This window comes from Maniola jurtina, chromosome 15 (genome assembly GCF_905333055.1).
Source record: "Maniola jurtina chromosome 15, ilManJurt1.1, whole genome shotgun sequence".
Taxonomy (NCBI): Eukaryota; Metazoa; Arthropoda; class Insecta; order Lepidoptera; family Nymphalidae; genus Maniola; species Maniola jurtina.
In genome coordinates this window covers 3,239,277-3,264,710 of record NC_060043.1, presented here as the reverse complement: position 1 = coordinate 3,264,710, position 25,434 = coordinate 3,239,277, and the positions used below count along the sequence as shown (strand labels likewise).

At 38.3% G+C, this 25,434-nt stretch overlaps 2 protein-coding genes across 3 annotated transcripts in view; both read left to right on the top strand.

Moving 5' to 3' along the window:
* The first annotated feature begins 8 nt into the window (after positions 1-8).
* Positions 9-9,290, top strand: LOC123872270 (mutS protein homolog 4-like). The gene is made up of 19 exons (XM_045916451.1): positions 9-196; positions 290-461; positions 2,277-2,437; positions 4,021-4,089; positions 4,421-4,569; positions 4,888-5,078; positions 5,272-5,393; positions 5,475-5,701; positions 5,782-5,976; positions 6,068-6,397; positions 6,554-6,657; positions 6,727-6,829; positions 6,902-7,018; positions 7,101-7,202; positions 7,287-7,400; positions 7,483-7,553; positions 7,624-7,761; positions 7,842-8,034; positions 8,122-9,290. Exons 1-19 carry the CDS (start codon positions 112-114, stop codon positions 9,028-9,030), a joined length of 3,552 nt encoding a protein of 1,183 aa, XP_045772407.1. The 5' UTR covers positions 9-111; the 3' UTR covers positions 9,031-9,290.
* Positions 9,291-11,502: 2,212 nt separating this feature from the next.
* Positions 11,503-25,434, top strand: part of LOC123872267 (pre-mRNA-processing-splicing factor 8) — a 35,152-nt gene continuing 21,220 nt past the window's right edge. Inside the window, exons 1-17 of one of the 2 annotated variants that reach the window (XM_045916439.1) lie at positions 11,503-11,709; positions 12,048-12,245; positions 13,229-14,117; positions 14,679-14,929; positions 15,586-15,748; positions 16,076-16,293; positions 16,701-16,927; positions 17,704-17,848; positions 18,199-18,380; positions 18,926-19,132; positions 19,588-19,878; positions 20,391-20,583; positions 22,744-22,931; positions 23,468-23,650; positions 23,840-23,895; positions 24,374-24,520; positions 24,884-25,034. In XM_045916439.1, coding sequence (XP_045772395.1) covers positions 12,059-12,245; positions 13,229-14,117; positions 14,679-14,929; positions 15,586-15,748; positions 16,076-16,293; positions 16,701-16,927; positions 17,704-17,848; positions 18,199-18,380; positions 18,926-19,132; positions 19,588-19,878; positions 20,391-20,583; positions 22,744-22,931; positions 23,468-23,650; positions 23,840-23,895; positions 24,374-24,520; positions 24,884-25,034 — 3,678 coding nt within the window. In that variant the 5' untranslated portion in view covers positions 11,503-11,709; positions 12,048-12,058. Of the gene's footprint in view, positions 11,710-12,047; positions 12,246-13,228; positions 14,118-14,678; positions 14,930-15,585; positions 15,749-16,075; positions 16,294-16,700; positions 16,928-17,703; positions 17,849-18,198; positions 18,381-18,925; positions 19,133-19,587; positions 19,879-20,390; positions 20,584-22,743; positions 22,932-23,467; positions 23,707-23,839; positions 23,896-24,373; positions 24,521-24,883; positions 25,035-25,434 lie in introns of both variants that reach the window. The other variant, XM_045916440.1, reaches the window with a different exon arrangement.

The window sequence follows — 25,434 nt, the reverse complement described above, 5'->3', positions numbered from 1 at the left end:
CCCAATAATGTAATGGCGGGAAAATTTTTAAAACTTTGTTTATAAAACACTATTGTAGTTGCCTTGCCATCCACTGTTGGTATCATTATTTATTACAGTCGCAAAAATAAAATGAATGTCGTAAAAAGAGAAAGACGGTGTACTAAAGCATTAGCGAAACCTAAAAATGATTTAGTTCGAAAGGATAATGCGTTAGGTAAGAAAAATCTTAATATAACACGCTAAGTACCTACTATTTAAATATACTTTGTAAAAAAAATCGAGAAAAAACCTAGACCTCCATTTGAAGGTATACGAAGCACGATGGCTATCCCTAGTACTTCTTACAAGTCGGTAAACTCGGCGCGTAAAATGAGTAAAGACCCCGAACCCCGATATCAGTTCAATGAGCAAAACCTTGCTACACCTAAAAAGTCGACGATGGGTCCACCGTCCGGGCCTCCCCCGAGCTTCCAACGAAGGTAAGATTAAATATTCTTTACTTATCTTGTCTAAAATTATTTAAGTAGGTACATCTATCTCTATTAGGCTTTATTTAGCCAAATAGGTAGTTATAACCTAGCAAAGCAGTTTTAATTTTCCCGCGTACACATATAATTATATTACCTACTAGCTGTTGCCCGCAGCTTCGCCCGCGTGGATTGGTCAGATCCCCTGCAGCATCAGGATTGAGGAGTTGGACTCCAAATTTTTTATGAAACAATGTCGCAAAGTTCCTCTATCGATTAAAAAAGAAATGACGCAAATCGGTTCAGAAATCTCGGAGATTTCGGTGTACATAGGTAGAAAAACACAACTCCCTTTTTAAAAGTCGGTTAAGAAAGTAGCCTATTTTACGCCCTGGTCAATCCTCTACTTGCCTGTGAAAGTCCCGTCAAAATCGGTTCAGCCGTTCCAAAGATTAGCCTTTTCAAACAGACAGACAGACAGACAGACAGACAGACAGACAAAAATTTTAAAAACGTGTGATTCAGTTATGGTATCGTTCAAATAACCATATGAGCTTAATATGAGGTAGTTATTTCGAAATTACAGACAGACACTCCAATTTTATTTATTAGTATAGATAAGCCTGGTTCCCACGCAGGAATTTAATTTAAGTTTTAACAAGGTTTTAACTTACCAAGTTTCAATATAATATTATAATAACTGATCAAGAACTATTGGTCAGCCCTCGTTCGTCTTATTGGGTTTAAGTCCGTGTATTAGTGTGTAGTCCGTTTATTTCAGCTGTTGAGCTATTAATATGAGAAAAGTCTACACGACACCTCTGTATATTTTCAGATAGCGAAAAAAATAGCATAATAATGCTTACATAAAATGCAACAAAATACTGCGAAGTTTTATTGGAAATATTTAAATGCGCTATCAAATAATTGGATGTCATATTTTGTCTTATCTAAATGTACCTACCATGATTATTTGATGCTAATTTGATGTCAGGTAGTGTTATTGATGACCTTTTGATGACACTGAAAGATACATAAATGACGAAGCAGTCAGCTGATGGTAACGCGATAACTTGGCAGGCGTAGGTACCAAACCGTCACTTTCCATCAAGTGTGATTGTGGTCAAGCGTGTGCATATGAATTGAAAAAAAGCAGCTGTTACAATATACCTTTATCTACGTCGTGTTTCCCATTGCTAGGGGTCGTCACTCGTCAGCGCTTTCCATTTACCTCGGTATGATAGTTTTTTTGGCACAATAATGCGGTGGGCCCATGAATTTATAATGTACCTATGAACTCCCAGGTCCTTTCATATAAGTCCGACCTACTCTACTAAGAGTACCTAGGTATGAGGTTTCGATTCTAGGGCTATGTTAGTGATAATCACCAAGACCTTAGAAGAGGTTAGCGTGCTCTCTGAATCACGTAGGAAAACGAAAATTCAGACCTTCGAAATCGGTCCCTTATATAGTTAAGTATCCAACACACTTGGATCAACAATGGTTAAACCAAGGGCAATCGACAGATATAGCGCTGTCGCTACTAGGCCACGCAAGTCCCTGATTATACCTCCCAAGTCCCATATACCAGACCCCAAATTAACTTAGCATTCATCTACTTTTTGACGTGACAACGTCTTATAATTCGATACAGCCGGCTGCACGCACGAAAAAACATGACTCATGCGGCGTTACCTCGACATGACTCATGCGTTACCTCGCCGCAGGCGAGGTAACGCCGCGATCGGCCTTTGTTGTCACGTTCAACTATCGTCAGTAAACCGACTTTACAGACAACCAATTTTTTAGACTATTTTTTGCCTACAGATTATTTCATAATTCAACATCTTCAAAACCGGAATCCTCATCGAGTGGACCAGCGCATGCTCGTGTATTAGTCAGTGATTCAGCACCTGTCGACAGTTCGGATTTCAAAACGCCAAAAAACAGACCTACTGCCCTTAGATATATAAGCAGTAGCAGCAGAGGTACGCGAAAAGAAATTAATTAATCATCATCAGTATCACCACCACTAACATCAGTATCCATCCATGCGCCCTCTCCTGAACACCGATAGGTATTTTAGTGAACGCGCCACCACACAAGGTCCTCTGTCTTCCTACCCACCAATGACCTTCTAAAGTCATTGCTACCCACCCACTTCCCGCTTCGCTTCTTTCCACCTTTTTAAAATCGTCAGTTCCTGGGGCTGGAATACCATCAGTATCATTAACCCTATCACATCACATCACACTTCACACTAATATTATAAAGCCGAAAGTTTGTATATGTGTGTGTGTGTGTGTGTGTGTGTATGTTTGTTACTCCTTCATGCAAAAACTACTGGACGGATTGGGCTGAAATTTAGAATGGAGATAGATTATACTCTGGATTAGCACATAGGCTACTTTTTCTCCCGGAAAATCAAAGAGTTCCCACGGGATTTTTAAAAAACTACATCCACGCGAACGAAGTCACGGGCATCAGCTAGTCATCTAATAAATGAAACCCGAAGTGTATGGTACCTAGCTAATGGGGTGACCCATAAAACTATAAAAGCTAAAATGCCTCCAAGAAGTGAAGAAAGCGAAGAACACATTTTTCTTGGCAAAATCTTCAGTAGGTACTTTGCTCCATGACTGTCTGAGCCAATAAGTTTGCAGGTTATCACGTCAATAACTGCATTGTATTGGTACTTGATACCCAATGCCAGTTTATTTAAAATCCAGATGTTGTGCAGTCTTAGGTAATTTATCTGTCGGTACCCGATTTGTCATTTCTGCTGTAAATTCCCGTCCTTTTTCCTCATCTGATACCTCGACCTTGATTGAAGTACCTAAGTCAAATAGGTAGGTACAGTATCTCTATCTATAATAAATTATCATTTCTATAATAATTATGTACATGTATGTAATTATATTGTATCAGCAATGTTTTATTTCTTTTCCACTGTTAGGGGACTTTTTGGATCTATAAAATGAAATCATACCTACACCGTACACGGTCAGTTGTTGGATACAAAATGCCATATCTCAACTCCCCGCTCATACCTATCTACTTGATAGAGAGGTATGTCCCAGAAATTGGTTTATGCGTCAGCTGTCCACGAGCTAGCATATTTTATTTTCCTAACGCAGCCTAGCTGATTAAAAAATCGCAGCCTAGCAATCTCGTGAAGCAATAGCTCCAGCGTTTTAAAGTGGATGCGACGGGTCTGCCCGCAAAATTCAAATTTTATTTGATTTTTCGCAATTTGTAAACTAATACGACAAAGTAGGCTCATGGCATTCTATTTGCGGCAATAACATACCCACCTATTTATATAAAAATCATTGCTTGAAAGGGTCCAGTTTAAGAAATTAGCTCTAGTATCGACTGTAACTCACAAATTAGTCGATACTAGACTACTAGAGCTAATTTCTTAAATTGGACCTTATCAAGTAAAGATTTTTATATTAATAGGTGCCCTAGGCAACATGACCATACATACACGATGTAATAGCAATATTATGTTCTGTTTAAAAAAAATATTGTCCAGTTTCTGATTCTACTTTTATGGAATTAACTTCAGGTGGTCATAGTGATACAAGATCGGCTAGGTCTACGAGCACATCCGTCGCACAAGCCAGTGTAATATTAGGTAAGATAACAAATCATGACTGAAATAATATTTCCGCGTAATTTTTTGCACCCAAAGGAAATTGACTTAGTACTAACCTAATATCTATTTATCTTTAGTAATAATACGTCATATGCTGTGCATTATCTTATCTTGGGTACCTACTTTACGATCATTCGGGTGGTGTGAAATGTAGCAGTGCCGGAATTTTTAGGGTTGCGTACCTCGAAAGGAAAAACCCTACCCTACCCTTATAGGATCACTTTGTTGTCCGTCTGTCTGTCTTTAATTTGGTCTAAGAATCGAAGGTACCGGGTAACATGATGAGTAAAAGAAAATTCTTTGTTTGCAGCGATATGCGAAGGTCGCGGGATGGCTCGAGGTGAAATAGGCATGGCAGCAATAGATCTTCGCCATCCTCACCTCGTCTTGTGCCAGTTCAGCGATACATTGCTGTACACGCATACGCTCACCAAGATCAACTACTTTAATCCTGTGGAGGTGAACCTATCATTAAATTATATCAGCCAGTTTTCCAATCTCATTTCTTAATTCTCAGATAAGCGAATTTATTTTAAAGCCAAATACCATTGGATATTTGATCACAAAATCGTCATCATCCAAAAGTCGTGTGCCCTACTTTGGAGTGATTGATTTATCTGGGATATGTTGATTTTGTAGTAGTTAGGTAGTTTTGGTAAAGACATACCAAACTTGATTAGTGCTTCTTTATGCTACAGATTGCAATTATGGCTTCATCTTCTTGATTTAGAGATTTTATGATCAGTTATTGAGTGGTGTTTGGTTTGATTCTTCCAGATAATAGTCCCACACACTTTTTGCGAAGGTGTTCAACCGAGTCAGCTTTACAAACTGATCAAGGATCAATATCCCTTTGTAAATGTAACAGCCGTGCAAAGACGGCATTTCAATGATGCAGCTGGTCGTCAGAACATACAAACACTCTGTGCTCCTCAATACAGCGCTGTGTATCTTCAAGTTCTACATAAGTATGGAGTCATAAATTTCTTAAAATAATGTTGTAATCTACAATCAAGTCAAACTTGAGATTGATGAACAATCTGAATTTTCTCAATTCTGTCTGGATTGTGGGTTGGAACAATTTCAGAAAATACGTCTAATTTTAGGTTATCTCTAGCTTTATGACATACGATAATTATAAAAAAACAATGATATTTTCAGATTTTACGCACTCACAGCTGCAGCAGCAGTTCTAAAATACGTAGAATATATTCAGTGCATAGTTTTTGCTAGAGAATCATTGAAAATAGAGTATCACTCATCTGAAAACACTATGATTATTGGTAAAGAATTATATTGTCTTCGTAAAATTTATGTAGCGTAGTTATTTTAGCTGCAAGTTTAACTCGTGTTACTGTTTGCAGATGTAGGTACAGCAACTCAACTAGAGCTTGTTCATCCATTAGTACCATCTGCTGGACCTACTTGTTGTCTCTTAGGAGTTTTAGGTCCAACATACACTGTTGGTGGTATCAGGGCTCTTAGAGCTGCTATACTCCAACCATCATGCAATAAGGAATTCATTGAAGCTAGACTTGACTCAGTTCAAGAGTTGATTGAAAGTGAAACAGGACTAATGGCAGACTTACAGGTACTTCTAAAAAACAAAATTTCGTTAAATTGATTCCTCCTTATTTTATTTTTTATAACATTCAAATTTTTGGAGTTCAGGATGTTATTAAAAAGTTATCGGAAATAGATAAAATTCTATTTCTGTGCATCGAAACACCCAATCAGAATATGGACAAATACGGTGAAGCTCAGTTGAATCAAACACTTCTTTTAAAAACTACTATGGAAATGGTTCCAAAATTACTGGAAGCAATGAAATCGGTCGAAAGTGGAAAGTTAAGGAAAATAAAGATGGTATTAATAGTTATAAAATACTCAACCTATACTATCGTTGCCAATTCTAACTTAAATCTAACAGATTTTTCATATTGTATTTTCAAAATAGGATTTCGAAAATCAACATTATGAGCAAATAGCTGACAGAATTCGTAACGTAATACAAGATGAAGCTCATTTAGAGAAAGGAGCAATGGGAAGTCTCCAGCGTTGCTTTGCAGTGAAACCAGAAATAAACGGCCTTCTAGACGTAGCTAGAAGAACTTACTCCGAACTTGTAGATGACATACAAAAGATCGTAGAGCAACTAAGTGAGACATATGATCTACCTATTCGCCTGAACCAGAATGTTATGAAAGGATTCCATATTGTTCTACCAGTCGCTCCGAAGAATCGAAGGCATTTCAACGTTGAAGATTTACCTCCAATTTTCATCCAGGTACCTATTATATTTGACACAGTCTCTATCGATTTAAGGTTTTTTTGAAGTTAGATGAATTAAACACGTACCTATTGGGATGTCTCATTAGATATTATTGACATCACTTACATCACTTGATTTTATTAAATATCTGCTAATTCCTACATTTTGCAGGTGGTTTTCAATGGTGCAAGTGTAACGATGACTATTGAAGAGCTAGTTGTGCTAGACCACCAAGCCAAGGAGTCGTTAAATGAAATACAGAAGATGAGCAATATGTATCGCAATATTTTTGGCATTTTTGTTATTTTCTGTTGTTCGTCAAATTTATTACTATTTTCTTTCAGCGTCATTTCAACCTTACTAAAAGAACTTCGTCCTTTTATGGCTAGTCTCTATAAACTTTGTGAAGATGTTGCGGAATTGGATATTTTGCTAGCAATGGCAAAAGTACGACTTTCTACTATAATTTTCAACGATTTCGGTAAACTAACACTAAATCCTATGCGTTTGTTTGTACAGGCCAGTACAGTAGGCTCATACGTAAGACCTGAATTCGACAATTATTTAGAAGTTAGAAACAGCGTGCATCCACTTTTGGACTATAACACTCAGGTTACGCCTGTCCCAAATGATATCGTAAGTATTCATAATATAGTTCCACAGAAACACATAAGATACACAGATAAGACATGGATAAGACTACAATGTTTTCTTCCAGTTAGCTACCCCTGAGCATAATTTCACAATAATAACTGGACCAAATATGGGAGGCAAGAGCATTTATATAAAACAAATTGCTATTATGCAAATAATGGCACAAGTAAGACTACTTGTATATTATTTAACTTAAATAGACGAGACATTTACAATTTTTAGTTATCCAAATTATAATGTCTTAATTCAGCTAGGTTGCTTCTTGCCTGCAACAAACGCTGTACTGAGGTTATGTGATCGCTTGTTTTCAAGAATTGGATTCAACGACAGTGTGGAGTTCAATGCTTCTACTTACGTTATTGAGGTTAGTGATATTTTTCAACTTACCTCCCTTATAAATTATTGTAAATGAAAATCTGAGTTTAATTGCGTTTGTTTATTTAAAGATGAAGGAAACCCAACACATATTAAAGGGACTGACTTCAACTAGCTTGGTTATTATCGACGAATTGTGCAGGTTAGTGATACAATCATATAGATATGCGTAAAATCTCCTTCCTTTCATTAATATTTTATTTACTTTACAGAGGAACTAGTGTGGAAGAAGGAACTAGTATGGCTTGGGCGATTTGTGAGCAACTTATATTGAGTGAAGCCTTTACATTTTTTACAACACACTTTTTATACCTTACCAGACTTCAAGATTTGTATTATAACGTTATCAAGTAAATACAATATTTTTATACGAATCAAGTAAAGATTTGCTTGTAGCACAGTTTCTAAAGTTGGTTTCAAACTATTTTAGCCGGCATACAGCAGTAACTGAAGAAACAGTGAATTCAGGTTCAGAGAGAAGATTAGTTTACCAGCATAAAATTGAGATGGGAATAACAAAAATTGAACATTATGGTTTAGCTTTGGCTGCTAAAACCAATTTACCGGACGATACTGTTAACTTGGCAAAAGAACTTGCTGAAGTAATTAATAGAAATAGACAGGTAGATATAATTTAAAACTAGTACAATGGCAGGTTTAAATATAACCTTGTAATAAATCCCTTTAAAAATAATAAACGTATTTTTCAGCCACAAGTTTTAAAATTACCAAATAAAACTGAAGGACAGCTATTATATGAATTAAATGCAAGAATTAGAAACGAAATCCGAAAAAACAATAACGATTCAGTGAAAATGATTTTGCAACAATTTAAGAATGATAATCATCAACTTGTCGAAAAAATGCGAGCAGAAAGGAGCACAGTAAGTTACAGATCTGATACTAATCCTAATAACAGTATATCAGAAAATATGAATAAATCCGAAGAAACCAATAATTTGAGGAAAACTCAAGTTACAAATAATAAGAAAGTATTTAAACCTCCTCTGAAAATCAGTTCCACTTCAACAACCGGATACACAAATTCAGATTTAGAATCAAATAATCGAAACCTGTATGCTACAGTAAAATCATCGACTGATATGCTGAGCACTATAATTGAATCTAATAAAGACAATAACTTGGAATTCGATCCTACACATACAAGTTTAAAAGAAAATATGACAATACAAGATAATAGATCTGAATTAAACAATCGAATAATTGGAAGCCCTAAAGTAACAACACCAGAAAACCTTCGCAACAATGATGGTAACTCAATGACTAAATTGAATGGAACTGATTCAATTGGAAACGCTCTAGCATTGGATATAGAAGATATAGATATCAATAATATGGAAGATGTGATACAAACCAGCGATGTAGAAATGAATAGCGAAAGCAACACATCTATCGATTCTGATATAGCATCGGCACCAACACAACTTGTAGAAGAACAATCACAATATTTTATGGAGACAGATCATAGTCCGACGTTATCCGATCAAGAGTTGATAAAAGAGACTGTGAATGAAATTACTGAAGAGTTAAACAGCAATATGACATTTGACGAAACTATTGAGACCCTAATTCTTACACCACCATTAGAATTTAGATGAAAATGCATTTCGATTTTGTGCATTCAATGCAGCCGTTTGATACCTAAACCTAAGATGATAATAAATCTAATTCTGTACTGTATAGAATAGAGTTCCGTGGAAGTTTCATCATGTAAATCTGTACACCATCTGAAATTCATAGAAACAGCTATTATAACTACCTAGTTAGTTACTTAGTTTAGTTTAGCATATTTTGTTAGATATCTGGATACGTAATAATAAATCCGTTTTAATTAAAAGTGGTTATTATTAATCTTTGTACGTACTTACCCTAAAAGTTTTCTAGAGAAAAAATATATCAAAGAACTAAGGCACCGTCAGAGCACAAAATATGTAGTGTCCTTGGTCCAAGAAATAATCTACTGCTACCTGCTCTCTAACAAAGAGTCTCTCTAACTGCTCTAACCAGAGTTTTGGTCTTTCTGGGCTATATTACATCCTTCGTGTTTTGTTTTAGTAAAAAATTTACCAATGCTTACTAAAACAAAACTAACTGTAATGTAAAACAGTACTCACAGATTAGGTATTAGCACTAGGACGGTTCTATACAATACCATACTATACTATGACGACAAACTATAGAGTAGGATTTGCGACAAACTACAAAGATAAAACCCATAAAACCGTGATAAAACCACATAAAACTCCTATTATTTACGATTTTGATTTGAAATAGGCAAACACTCAAGCAAATCAAAAAGATTCGAGTCCAGGGATGTGAAGTCAATAGATTTAAAAAAAAATTAGGGATGTGCTAGTTTCAACAATGGTGATAATCGATTTCAAATTATTATCAGAATCTCAATCGAACTAGGTATTATTACTAAACGATACAGGAAATGCGAATAGCCCTCCCTACCTAGCCTCATAGAATAATATGACGGCATCACATCAGAACTCCTACGTGCAGGAGGTAGTACCCCTGTACTCACAGAGCTTAAGGAGTTATTTAATGACGTCATCATGAATGGAACAACGCCGAAAGCATGGAGCAAGAGTGTAGTAATCCTCTTCTTTAAAAAAGGAGACAAGGAGCTGTCTTGCCTTTGTGGACTATGAGAAAGCCTTCGACTCTATCGAAACTTGGGCTGTTTTGGAATCATTGCAAAGATGCCAGGTCGATTGGCGGTATATCGAGGTGCTGCGATGTATTTACGATTCTGCGTCAATGACCGTCCAAATACAGTCTCAGCAGACAAAACTATCAGATTGCGAAGGGGTGTTAGACAGGGGGACGTAATATCTCCAAAACTGTTTAACAGTGCACTGGAAGACCTCTTCAAAACGCTGGACTGGAAAGGACGAGGACTTAACATAAATGGCGAGTACATCTCACACCTACGGTTCGCTGACGACGTGGTTATCTTAGCAGAATCTCCGCAAGATCTCGAGGAGATGCTGTGTAGCCTAAGCCGCTCTTCCAGACGTGTCGGTCTCGGGATAAACATGGATAAAACAAAGATAATGCTCAATCAGCACGTTGTCCCGACACCGGTTCGCGTCGAAAATGTTGGCATCGAAATTGTTTCACAATACAACTACCTTGGCCAAATAATTCAACTAGGCAGAAGCAATTTCGATGAGGAAGCCAACAGAAGAATTCGGCTAGGCTGGGCAGCTTTTGGAAAACTAAGTCAAGTCTTCTCATCGTCAATTCCTCAATGCCTGAAAACAAAAGTCTTCAACCAGTGTGTCCTTCCCGTCCTCACCTATGGTGCTGAAACGTGGACACTGACAAATGGCCTTGTTCACAAATTCAAAGTTGCTCAGCGAGCTATGGAGAGGGCTATGTTAGGAGTTTACCTGAGGGATAAGATCCGAAATGACTCCTCATTTCGGATCTTATCCCTCAGGGAAACTCCTTGGTTCTCCTGGTCCAAGGTCCTGGTCCAACCAAGGTCACTGACATAGCCCAGACTATTAGCAAGCTGAAGTGGCAGTGGGCAGGCCATGCCTGTCGTAGAGGCGATGGCCGTTGGAGCCGGAAAGTCCTTGAGTGGAGACCGCGTTTGAGCAAACGTAGTGTGGGACGCCCTCCAGCACGATGGACCGACGATATAAAGCGGCTGGCGGGAAGTGGCTGGATGAGGAAGGCTGAGGACCGGGTGTGGTGGCGCTCTATAGGGAAGGCCTATGTCCAGCAGTGGACGTCCACAGGCTGATGATGATGATGATGATGATGATGATACAGGAAATAAATGTGTACATATTTTAAAAGAAGAACTGAGTAGGTACATGAGACTAGGTACAGGTAAATCTCCTGTGCCTAGAAATGTTGATGTTTATATGCACCTATCGAAAAACAACGCAAGAGCCTGTGACGTTTTCCTCGTGTTATCAGCTGTTAACGATTGTTACGATTCATACTAGCAATAATAACCGGAACCGATGGCTTAATGTGTTGTTCACGCCATGGAAAAAATGAAAAAGCCAAACAACATAATATTATTTCGCATAACTAGTCACACTATTGGTCGGGAAATTATCGACCTTTTCAATTTCATCGTCAAAAACACTTACATCTCTAGATTCTAGGCGCGATGGACTAAAATCCAAATTGCAAATGGCTGCCGCGTAAAATATTGCGTTTTCTATTTGCAACGAGTAAATTTCTAAATAATCCAATGTATTTCAATAATTGTGTTAGTTATATAGTTAAGTAGGCCGAAAGAGAGAAAAGTGAGTTATTTTTGTAGAAGTATGAGAGTGTATAATTTGGTTACCGGTGTCTGTTGTTTGTTTTAGGCTATTGTTACAGTTTTTTAGTGTAAAAAATCCACGTGTGAGTGTATTTAAATAGATCTGAAACAATCGGTGTAGGTTGTATTTTAGCCTACCGTTTGTTTATATCAATCATTAATCAATCATGAAATTTGAGTCTTGTGCGAGACATAGGCGTAGGAACATGTAAACGGCCCCTCCGGCTCTCATCTAACAACTTCCTCGAACTTGCATTAAGTATTTTTATAACCAAAATGTAAGCTTCTTAAGTACTTACACTTTTTTTATGTTATAAGAAGCCGCAGCCATGTCGCTGCCGCCGTACCTCTTGGGGCCCAACCCCTGGGCCACCATGATGGCCCAGCAGCAGCTGGCGGCGGCGCAACAAGCGGCTCTGCAGGCGCACGCTGCCGCCACGGCCGCGGCGCCCCCTGTGCCGCCAACTCAGCCTCCCAAACCACATCATATATCAGAGGAGAAGATCAAGGATAAAGGTGAGGTCCATTGCATTACTACAGTGTGAATACACCAGCCTAGCCATTGATGTTCCTAACACCTAGGTACTTACCCAAATAAGTATTAAAAGCAAATTGAGGTTTGATCTTTTCATTTCTGCCAGTTGTATTCAGTAGTTTTGAGTGTAATCCTTTCTCTATCTCTGCTTTGTAAACCTGCAGGAATTCTTTAATTATATTCCTTTAATGGATATATCTATGTTTTCTTATGTCTATGTTATAGAGATCTCTTTATTATAGAATTCTCCACTAAGAATGAAGAAGTTTCTAGACCCAGTAGTTTGAGCTGTATGTTGCTACATCAGTCAGTTTCTCCTTTTAAAAAGTCTTAGTGGCTGCACTCCAGGGCAGTGCTCCCTGATAGATTATTCTCCGAACTGACCTAACCTTATTTTAGTGTATAATACTATTTACAAATTTTATATTTGTAACTACCCTGAGGCCCAATTTTCAGCATTTTAATGTATGTGACTGAAATATTTCACAGGGTTAAATTAAAAATCAAACAAATGCAGTAAAAGATATAATTTTTCAATTTTAGTACAATTGAAAAATGCTGCTCGCTGCAAACAGTTCCCTTTACAACTAAGTTACAAAACTTAACTAAAAATGCCAATAAGTCAAGGTGTGCTTTTAAATTATAATAGATCATAATAGTCATAATACCTATAATAATATTATAAATCCGACACTGTGTTTGTTTATTGATTTGTCCTGCATTCTTTAAATGTTCTTGAATAAATTGTCTGTTGTTAGACATTAACTTCATGATGTGTATCCCACACAAAAGATCACAGTCATGAAATATTAATTTGTTATGTAACATTATGAAATACTGCTCTTTCCATAATATTATCTAACTTAGATAAATGTACAAAGTTATTTTTCTTTGTAAAAAAAAATGCAAGCAAACACTAGTAATTACTTATAGTAACCCACAAATGTCTAATTTTTCACAACAGCTCAAAAATGGCTCCAACTGCAGTCAAAGCGTTTTGCCGAAAAGAGAAAATTTGGTTTCGTGGACGCTCAAAAAGAAGACATGCCACCTGAGCATATTCGCAAAATCATTCGCGACCATGGTGACATGACCAGTCGTAAATACAGGCATGACAAAAGAGTATACCTCGGAGCCCTAAAATACATGCCCCATGCTGTTATGAAGCTGTTAGAAAATATGCCTATGCCTTGGGAACAGATTAGGGATGTACGAGTCCTTTACCATATTACGGGTGCAATAACTTTCGTGAATGAAATCCCATGGGTCATTGAGCCAGTATACATAGCACAGTGGGGTACTATGTGGATTATGATGAGAAGAGAAAAGCGCGATCGACGTCATTTCAAACGTATGCGCTTCCCTCCATTCGATGATGAGGAACCACCGTTAGATTACGCTGATAACATCTTAGATGTAGAACCCTTAGAGCCAATTCAAATAGAAATGGACCCAGATGAAGATGCCGCAGTTGCCTCATGGTTCTACGACCACAAACCACTATTAAACACGAGACATGTAAACGGGTCAACTTACAGAAAATGGAACTTGACTTTACCCCAAATGGCAACTCTGTACCGACTTGCGAATCAATTGCTCACAGACCTGGTCGATGATAACTATTTCTACCTATTTGATTCAAAGAGTTTCTTCACTGCCAAAGCTTTAAATATGGCAATACCTGGTGGTCCAAAGTTTGAGCCCCTGGTGAAGGATAATTCAGCTGGTGACGAAGATTGGAATGAGTTTAATGACATCAATAAGATTATCATTCGTCAGCCAATCAGGACAGAGTACAGGATCGCTTTTCCATACCTGTACAACAACTTGCCACATTTCGTTCAACTGTCTTGGTAAGTTGTTTTAATGCTGTTTTTTATGCTTCAACATTAAAAACAGTTACGCTATTAAGCACAATAGCGGCGCTTAGGGCGTTAATCTTTTAGCAACTGCGTTCATATGCTAAAGCTATGTAAATGATAATTCTACTGATCAGAATCATAGCCAATTTGTCATAATATTATGTTCATTATTCTATACTAGAGGATGCCCGCGGCTTCGCCCGCGTGGATTTCGGTTTTTTAAATCCAGTAGGAACTCAAATTTCCGGGATAAAAAGTAGCCTATGTCCTTCCCTGGGATGTATCCCAAATCTGTACCAAATTTCTTTAAAATCGGTTCAGTGGTTGGGCCGTGAAAACGTAGCCGACAGACAGACAGACAGACACACTTTCGCATTTATAATATTAGTAAGGATTAAAAAAACAAGCATTGTAAAGAGATTGTATAACATCTGAAAAACAAAACTTCATTTATCCATCTATATCCCCTCTCTTTACCTTGAAGTACCCAGCAATACATCATTACTTGGTAAATTCTTCTATATTAAACCTCATGGTTACATTTTTCAACAGGTATCACACTCCAAACGTGGTATACATCAAAACAGAAGACCCTGACTTACCAGCGTTCTACTTTGATCCTCTCATCAATCCAATATCCCATAGACATACTGTGAAATCTCTAGACCCGGTACCAGAAGAGGAAGATTTCTTACTCCCAGAAGAAGTGTCTCCATTCCTACAAGAGACAGCTTTGTATACGGACAACACTGCCAATGGGATTGCACTGTTGTGGGCTCCAAGACCATTCAATATGAGATCAGGTATGTTCCTGTTTTACTCTATTGGCCTATAGTTTTGTTACATTGCAAAAATGTCCCATAATGCTAAGTTTTATCTTCTTTTACTCTTTAGGAGGTAAATTCTGGAAAACTTAGGTACGGGAAGTGTTATACTATCAACATTAGCATTAATAAAATATCTTAATACCTATGAATATGGTTGTGTTATTGTGAATACTAAGGCCGCAATTGCACTTACAAATTTTACTCATGTATGTAGCTTACATATTTGATTGACAACAAATTCACTAAGGTAAATAACTTAGTTAGTAATTAGTGAATTTGTTGTAAGTTAATTTAAGCTACTTACGTGAGTAAACCTTACAGGTCCAATTGTAGTCTAACAATTATATTAAATGACTCATAGATCCTTGAAACAAATATTAGCAATATGTTGTACAGCAACATAAAAATCATGTAAAAATGTCTAAAAGTTTAGACTTCGAGTAAATTATACACACAAACATATGAACATGTTTTAAAACACTTATGTAAAACATTTTGACCCTGGATAAGGTGCAAGTTTGTCAGTCGAGTTTTATTTTCTATCTTTTCAATCTGCAATCAGTTCTTGGCCTATAGATTTGAGGTCACAATTTAGGCTTCACTCAAATTCATCTTATTTTCACCTCGAATAGGTCGCACACGCCGAGCCATCGATGTCCCTCTAGTAAAGACGTGGTACAAAGAGCACTGCCCGCCCGGCCAGCCCGTCAAAGTGCGCGTGTCGTACCAGAAGCTACTCAAGTATTACGTGCTCAACGCGCTCAAGCATCGACCGCCCAAACCACAGAAGAAGAGGTGAGTAAATATTGACTACAGTTCACAACAGTAAGGGAACTTCTTATGTCCGGCCGAGACATTAGAAGTTAACGGCCAACAACGTAGCCAAGATCAACAACGGCATTCACAATGGCGTTTGGCGTTAGACGAATTTAACCCCAATTCAAGTGGCGTTATATGTGAACAGTTCAAGTTTAATGTACAGTTAAAACACAAAATAAGGCTATTGACGTTGAAGCATCTTCTGAATGATTTATTGTTTACGATTCAATCAACTTACCATAAACACACTAAATAGGTGTCCACCTTGCAACTTGCTAACATTAATGTATCTTCATCCCTTAGGTACCTCTTCCGTTCGTTCAAATCGACGAAGTTCTTCCAAACCACAACCCTGGATTGGGTGGAAGCTGGTCTGCAGGTGTGCAGGCAAGGGTACAACATGCTCAACCTGCTCATCCACAGGAAGAATCTGAACTACTTGCATTTGGACTATAACTTCAACTTGAAACCTGTGAAGACTCTCACCACTAAGGAGAGAAAGAAGTCCCGCTTCGGTAACGGTAAGTAAAACGTAGAAAATAATTTAGAATAAATGCTCTGAAAGAAACTCCCAAAGGTGCAACAAACGAACGTGGCAATGAACGCGCAAATTAATCTCATTAGATGGGCAGTGCGTATTGTTCCCCATATTATGAGTGAGCGAGACAAAGTAAACGATTTTTTTCGTCCGTCCGTCTGTCAGCTGGCTATATCTCATGAAGCATAATAGGTAGAAAGCTGTTTGCACAGAATGTTTATTTCTATTGCCGCTATAGCAATAAATAGGTAATAATAATAAATTTTGAAATGGCCGCCATGAAAAAAAGTGTTATCAGGACTATTAAAAGTGTTACTGCAACCGTACGATGGTACGGAACCCTTCCTGTGCGAGTCCGACTCGCACTTGACCGATTTTATTTTATTACAGCGTTCCACTTGTGCCGTGAGATCCTCCGGTTGACGAAGCTGATAGTGGACTCGCACGTCCAGTACCGCCTGAACAACGTGGACTCCTTCCAACTGGCCGATGGTCTTCAGTACATCTTCGCACACGTCGGCCAGCTGACTGGAATGTACAGATACAAGTACAAGCTCATGCGGCAGATCAGAATGTGCAAGGACTTGAAACATCTGATTTACTACCGGTTTAATACGGTAAGCGAGAATTCGTCTTCCTCTTTCATATTTAGCACGTAACCAAACAAGTGTAAATTAAAAATTTATAACACCCCCCACAAATAGTGAAGGTAACAGTGACTAGAAAAGAGCTGATAACTTTCAAACAGACGCACAACAGACGGAAACGTTTAAGTGCGGAAACCAGCCCAGAGAGAAGAAGAAGAACTTTCAAACAGCTGAACCGATTTTCTTGAATTATAGCTAAGAACACTCTCGATCAAGCCACCTTTCAAACAAAAAAAACTAAATTAAAATCGGTTTATTCGTTTAGGCGCTACGATGCCACAGACAGATACACAGATACATAGATACACAGATACACAGACACACAGATACACAGATACACACGTCAAACTTATAACACCCCTCTTTTTGGGTCGGGGGTTAAAAAAACAAAACTTATGCAGTTTATGGTTCAGGCTGAAAAAAAAAATGCAGTTGATTCCTGAATCACTGCATTTTTTTTTTGAAAACATCTTAAATTACTTGTTTCAAGTCGATTTAAGTCGTCCACGAAATGTTCGTGAGGTAAGGGATGGCCTCCGAAGTAATTGAGGCTTGAATTTTCTCGAAAACAGTTTTTTATTTTTTTATTTGTGACAATAAACAATTACATATACAACTACATATTAGAACTAAAACTTAAATCTCTCATACAATATTGGTAAATATATAATCAACTACACTATCCACAGCTATAGAACTGTTGTATCAGCTTCTTCAACTTTGTCTTAACTCCATACTTTGCTCAGGGTCCCGTATCAAAAGGCCCAGGCTGTGGCTTCTGGGCTCCAGGATGGCGTGTGTGGCTTTTCTTCATGCGCGGAATCACGCCACTGCTCGAGAGATGGCTTGGAAACCTGCTTTCCAGGCAGTTTGAAGGCAGACATTCCAAAGGTAACTTTAAGTTTTTGACTCTCTCACTCCAGCCTTTTGGATTGCAGAATGCATGCAGAAGTGCTATGATTTGATTTGGCAAATTTTGGCAAGTCTTTGCTTAATTTAGATTCTGAAGGAATGGAATATAAAATTCATTGAAGATAAATAAGAATTAATCTTAAACAGTATTGAACTTCGTAAGTCTTCATTGCAAATCCAATCAAATTGCAATGCAATCTATCTTGCTTTGTTTCTTTAGGGGTTTTTTATTATTATTGGAGAGCAAAATTTATCTAAAAAATGCATTTGGAGACACTTTTAAATCTTAACTCTTATGAAAATAAACTTATTGCGTGTTTGATAAACAGGAGTCGCAAAAACTGTGACAAAGCAGCGCGTGGAATCTCACTTCGACCTCGAGTTGCGAGCGTCAGTGATGCACGACATAGTGGACATGATGCCGGAGGGCATCAAGCAGAACAAGGCGCGGACCATCCTGCAGCATCTGTCCGAGGCCTGGCGCTGCTGGAAAGCCAACATACCTTGGAAAGTGAGTAATTATTCCTATTGGTCATAGGTGTAGGTAGGTGTCGCAAAAACTGCGACAAAGCAGTGCGTCGAATCTCCCTTCAACCTTGAGTTGCGAGCATCGGTGTTTTTCAACTGACTTCAAAAATGGTGGTTAAGAATTTATAGCAGGGTTCTTTATTGTACCAATTGATAAGATGGGTAATTAAAGGTAGTCATAGAATTAGTGAAAGAAGGACTAACTTTTATTAGTTAGACATGTTGTTGGATTAATGAAAGCGAAAGATAGATTTCCTTCATCGAAAAGCACGCGACTGAAGAATGTCACATTAGCGATTCAATTGTAACTTGAACACATTGTATTAGTCCAATTTATTCGAAAATAATTTAGATTTTGTCGTATTTTTAATATGGGAACCTTAAAATCAAGAGTGAATAGGCCTCTTCTATATGAATTGGCAAGTGCGCCCCATCTTAGGCTGCATCATCACTTGCCAGCAAATCTGATTGCAACCAAGCGTTAGTCTATAGATTAAAATACAAGTACTAATTGAATTTTCATTTTAGGTGCCTGGCCTCCCAACGCCAATCGAGAACATGATTCTCCGATACGTGAAAATGAAAGCGGATTGGTGGACTAATACTGCGCATTACAACCGCGAGAGGATCCGCCGCGGCGCCACAGTCGACAAGACCGTGTGCAAGAAGAACCTGGGTCGACTCACTAGGCTCTACTTGAAGGCTGAGCAAGAGAGACAGCATAACTATCTCAAGGTAAGAATATGTTTATCCGCCCAACTAAAATCTAAATATATAGTAAAAGGAAAAAGTGACACTGACTGACTGACGGATCTATCAACGCACAGCTCAAACTACTGGATCAGTGTTTGTTATATGCTGCAGATAGCTATGATAATGTAGACATCCGCTTCGAAGGGTTTTTGAAAATTCAACCCCTGGTAAAATAGGGGTTTGAGATTTGTAGTCCATGTGGGCGAAGTCGAGGGCATGAGCTAGTTTTAAATGTTTTAATAATAAATATTTTGTTTTAAAAAAAAAAAACTTTTTTCAGCCCTCCTGACTTTTTGTTTCTGATCCATAATATGACGTGTTAAATATTTCTATATGATTTATACATTGAATCAAGAAGCTAGGATTACAATGAAAAAGATTTTCTGCTTGTTCTACACTTGTAGTTTTAGATGGTTATTTTTTTAATATTTCCATAGGACGGTCCATACATCTCGCCCGAGGAAGCCGTAGCAATCTACACGACAACCGTCCACTGGCTGGAATCGCGTCGTTTCGCACCCATTCCGTTCCCGCCTCTCTCGTACAAGCATGACACCAAACTCCTTATCCTGGCCTTGGAGCGATTGAAAGAGGCCTACAGTGTCAAGTCCAGGCTTAACCAGAGTCAGAGAGAGGAGTTGGGCCTCATTGAACAGGCCTACGATAATCCCCACGAGGCCTTGTCGAGGATCAAGCGTCATTTACTCACTCAGAGGACTTTCCGAGAGGTATGTATTATATGAAAACTTTTTATTCAAGAATGTAGGCTAGTATGTAATGTCCCATACCCTTTCCCGCCTCTTTTATACAAGCACAACACCAAAATATTCTGAAAGAAATGTCAACTCAAGGATAATCAGATTTAAAAAGTTGGTGTGGTAATTCTTGAAAACGTTTGTGTAAATTGTAAGTTTTAATAGCGAAATGTATTTATTGTGAACAGGTTAGATATTAAGTGCTTTTCAAATTTTTGAAGATTTTGCTTAAGGGCACTATCTCATTAGGACACCAGTGGTGGCGCAACCAGCATGTGCTACCTATAAGATATATACAGTTCTATGGAGCATATACCTCACCTGGTGTGTCCGCTTGTAAGAAGTGTAACCATTTGTTAAAGATAGACTTTTTACTTACAACTTTTATATCAGCATGGCATAGAAAATTAATGTGTCTATTATAAATATTAATAATAATAAATGTTAAAAACCAATAAAATTGAATGTAAATACTTTGACCTTAGGTGGGCATCGAATTCATGGACCTATACTCTCATCTGGTGCCAGTGTACGACGTGGAACCGCTGGAGAAGATAACAGACGCCTACCTAGACCAGTATCTGTGGTACGAAGCAGACAAGCGGCGCTTGTTGCCACCCTGGGTGAAGCCTGCCGACACCGAGCCATCTCCATTACTGGTGTATAAGTGGTGTCAGGGTATGTAATGTGTTTTTTTTTCTGGCTGTGTTTTTTTTATGGTTTTTGAAGCGAAGCTTTTTACGCATTCTCGGACCGTTTTCAGTCTTAACCCCATGGGTTGTTCTGCACCGAAAGGATTACTTTGCCTTTTGAAATCTGCGTGGAAAGTGGTAATTTTGCTCGCTAGCGTGCAAAGTACGAGTTGAAATACGAACGTGACGAATTGTTTTTTTGTTTTTTTTTTTTTTTTTAAATTATATAGACTAGCGCTTTTCTGCAATCAGACCTGCTAGCAAGTGATGATGCAGCCTGAGATGGAGCACGCTTGCCTAGAAGTTGCCTATTCACTCTTGACTTGAAGGTACCCATATTATAGGTGGAAGGGAAAACTGACGCCGGAAGGGCGTTCCATATCCTAGCGGTTCGAATTAGGAAAGAGGAAGCAATTGTGGTCTATGGTTGGCGTATTTATATATATTTTTTCTTTCTATTAAATATACCACATAATGAAACATTCAGAAACGCGGTTCGTCCTTATAGGCTTTACTATTATGGGTATTAAGTGACTGGTTGGAACAACTGTTTTTTATTTTTATTAAATCAAATTAAAAATAATACCAACCTACTCCCTTCCTGTTCAGGCCTGAGTTCTGTGACGTTACAAAGCAAAGCTGGTCTTTTATCGTGCACGCAATATTACTTTGTTAAAAGTTTAAACCAGTTATGATTTCACCCATTGGATGTATCAAGATTATGAAGACTGAAGAATGTATAAATGCGATTGCCCAAAGTGTGCGTTATGGCAAAGGAGATCAATGGTTGTACCATCCCCTTGTTACTAACCTCACTTTGGTTGATTGCGCATTCAGCGGCAGAAGACTCAGATATGAAGACATTGATCCAAAACAAACTGTCAGCAAATAGTGTTTTAAATCTGCTCTGTGTTTCTTTGAGAGTCGTGAACTTCCATTAATCACGTAGTGGTAAGGGTATTTTCAATTATAGTGCCCGGCAAACAACTTGAGCATTGACGCGAATGGCGGGTGCACGCGATTGGTCAATCAGTCGGCGCGGGTGCACGCGATTGGTCGATCAGTCGGCGCGGGTGCACGCGATTGGTTGATACGTCGACTTACGTTTCCCAGATTCGCCAACTTTCTCCCACTATGCTGCTTCAGGTCCAAGTTATTTGCCGGGCACTATCGTATGTTTGATTACATGCTACAAATTATTCAGCTACTTTTACTGTAGAACATACGAACTTGACTCCTGAAAATTAAAAAAATAAAATAAAACCGACTTCAATAACCACAAATACTAAAAAGTAAAAAATAATTTTTGTTTCCACACGTGTAATGTATGAAGTCGAAGGAGCTTAATAAAAGAAACTAGAAATATAAGTGTGATGCTCGCTTCACTCGCTTATTGTACAGCTATTGCAATACACCTATTTTTACGAAGCAAAATGTTTTTCTACTATCATACCCAAAAGGATATGTATCGGCAGATACAAGTCGTAGTCGGGTTTCAGTTTGTAAAAGCCTCAATAGCTCAACGGTTATAGGAGCGGACTGAAATCCGAAAGGTCGACGGTTCAAACCCCACCCTTTGCACTATTGTCGTACCCCCTCCTAGCACAAGCTTAACGCTTAGTTGGAGGGGAAAGGGGGATGTTAGTCATGATTAAAAATGGCTAGTATTTTTTTTTTAACTTTTTCGTACTTTATAAATTACAAGTGTAAATTAATACAATTCACCCTACAATCCTACCTATACCTTCGCCTACAATCCATAGTATTTGAGTTTTCCAAAACATCATTTTCAAATAAATAATTATGTATATCTAGGCAACGTCCATCTTGACAGCTTGACATTTGTCAATTGACACTTGAATATTATGAACCTAAGGGTTATCTAACCTTCTTTTCTACAAGAAAACTAGAAAAGAGCTGATAACTTTTAAACGGCTGAACCAATTTTTTTGGATTATAGCTAAGAACACTCTCGATCAAGCCACCTTTCAAACAAAAAAAAACTAAATTAAAATCGGTTCATTCGTTTAGGCGCTACGATGCCACAGACAGATACACAGATACACAGACACACAAATACACACGTCAAACTTATAACACCCCTCTTTTTGGGTCGGGGGTTAAAAATGGCGACGCATTTGTGTAGGTATCAACAACTTGCAAGACGTGTGGGAGGTCGGCGAGGGCGAATGCAACGTGCTGCTCGAGTCGCGTTTCGAGAAGCTGTACGAGAAGATCGATCTGACGCTGCTCAATCGACTCCTGCGATTGATCGTCGATCACAACATCGCCGACTACATGACCGCGAAGAACAACGTGGTTATTAACTACAAGGTAAGGTTCTTGAAGTAAAGTCTTTCTAGACGCGATTCGAGAGTATCGTAGAGTTTTTCGGGCGCAAGTAACACGAATTTTACACGTAACACGTATTTAAAAAGGCCGCCAAACAAAACAGCTGTTTTAAATCTAGCAGAAAATTAGGGGTCAGCGAATGAAATTGACAATTTGAAATACCTAACGTTATTTTGTAAGAAAAAAAATTTGTAGATCGCTGGCCGCTTATAAAAATGTACCTATGTTTAACTTGAAAGGAGTTACCTAATAATAATTTATTTCAGCTTTATTTGTTGCCCTCAAAAATAGTATAGTTATATCACAAGATCCAAAGTTAGTAAGAATAATGAACCGCGTAGGGGTCCTGAAACCAGAGAGTCCCTGTGCTCTGGAGGCGACTGAAGTCTGCAGACCTTGCCGATCGCATCGTACTGCTGAGTCTCTCGCCTGAGGCAACGCTATCTGATTTTCCAAGAAAAAAGTTACCTACAGTTGATAAACTTGAAAGTGAACTGAATTCAAAAACTTTGTTCTAGGACATGAACCACACGAACTCCTACGGAATCATACGTGGTCTCCAATTCGCGTCGTTTATAGTTCAGTACTACGGACTCGTGTTGGATCTCCTTGTTTTGGGTCTGCAAAGAGCGAGCGAGATGGCAGGACCTCCACAATTGCCGAACGATTTCCTCTCGTACCAAGACAGAGCGGCGGAGCAGGCGCATCCTATACGACTGTACTGCCGATATATTGACAGGATACACATTTTTTTCAGGTTAGATCATAAATTCTAATATAATAGTCGGGTATATTAGAAAGTATTAGGCTTACAAAGAGTGAGCGAGATAGTAGGACCTCTACAGTTGCTGTACGATTTCCTCTCGTACCAAGACAGAGCGGCGGAGCAGGCGCATCCTATACGACTGTACTGCCGATATATCGACAGGATACACATTTTCTTCAGGTTAGATCAATAATTCTAATATAATGGTCTGGTATATTAGAAAGTATTAGGCTTACAAAGAGTGAGCAAGATAGTAGGACCTCTACAGTTGCTGTACGATTTCCTGTCGTACCAAGACAGAGTGGCGGAGCAGGCGCATCCTATACGACAGTACTGCCGATAAATCGACAGGATACACATTTTTCTTAAAATTAGCTATATCTAAATCATAAATATTGGGCCTATAAAGAAAGTAAAACAAGCAAAAAGGATGATCCTAAATTAAGATAAACCACTGTCCAAAAATAAATAGATAATAAGAAGAGGTTTACTAGTCGAAGATACTGTGAGTCTCAGTTATTATCTAGGAAGCCACTTCAACTCCCTTTTGCAAGTGTGTCCTGACGGTAAATAGGCATTGTGACTATACTTCAGACCAAAAATATTTTTGTGTTGCTGTTTCAGAACAATTTTGATAGTTCACAATAATTTCCTACAGGTTCACCGCAGAAGAAGCGAGAGACCTGATCCAACGGTACCTGACAGAGCATCCAGATCCAAACAACGAGAACATAGTCGGCTACAACAATAAGAAATGCTGGCCGAGAGACGCGAGGATGCGACTAATGAAACACGATGTCAATTTGTGAGTGTTCTTCTAGTTGTTTGTTCTAAAACTTTTTATTTATCATTCTGGTTCGATGCCGTGTGAAACCAAAGGGGGTATGAGATAAATAAAAACTGCCATACCCCTACCAGGTTAGCTCGCTTCCATCTTGGACTGCATCATCACTTACCACCTGGTGAGATTGCGGTCAAGGGCTTAGTTGTACCTGAAAAAAATAGCAGACCTCGATGTTCGCTAATTTAGAGAAAGGACATTTTCTAAATGTATTCAAAGTAGGTTTTTATCTCTTAAAACTTTAAAACATCTAAGAAGTGGCCAGTTTTTCCTGTAAAATTCCAAAAATGTTTATGTCTTACTGGGGTATTTATTTTTCATTAACAGAGGTCGCGCAGTGTTCTGGGACATCAAAAACCGTCTACCGCGCTCTGTTACCACGATACAGTGGGAGAACAGCTTCGTCTCTGTCTACTCCAAGGACAATCCTAACCTTCTGTTCAATATGGCGGGCTTCGAGTGCAGAATATTGCCTAAGGTAAGTTGTTAGCAGATACCAAAACTTTCTATCAAAAAGTTAACTAGAATTAATTCATCAATGTAACAATAAAAAGAACATAGTATGGTATCAGCAAAAATAACTATAAAAGTAAAACCTTTGTTTACAAGTACTAATTTAATCTCTTAAAAACCTTTTGGATGTTATCTCCCACCTAAAGTTGTGTACCCTATCAATTAGTTCTGGAATCTATGAAGAATTTCTTAGTCCATACAAAGATTTTCTAGGTTATTATTCTATAATACATACACTCTTTTTACACCCTCATTTTACCCTTGGGTCATTTTTGGAAAATCCTTAAGGGTCCTTCAGATTATCTTTTAAGCTGTATGTGTTCGTGCCTGTGCACGTGCGTACTTGCGTGCGAGCGTTTGTGCGT

Coding starts and splice junctions, on each gene's coding strand:
- LOC123872270 (XM_045916451.1), top strand. CDS start 112: ATGAATGTCGTAAAAAGAGAAAGACGGTGTACTAAAGCATTAGCGAAA. Junction 197..289: donor TCGAAAGGATAATGCGTTAG/GTAAGAAAAATC, acceptor CTCCATTTGAAG/GTATACGAAGCACGATGGCT. Junction 5,079..5,271: donor TATCTTCAAGTTCTACATAA/GTATGGAGTCAT, acceptor TGATATTTTCAG/ATTTTACGCACTCACAGCTG.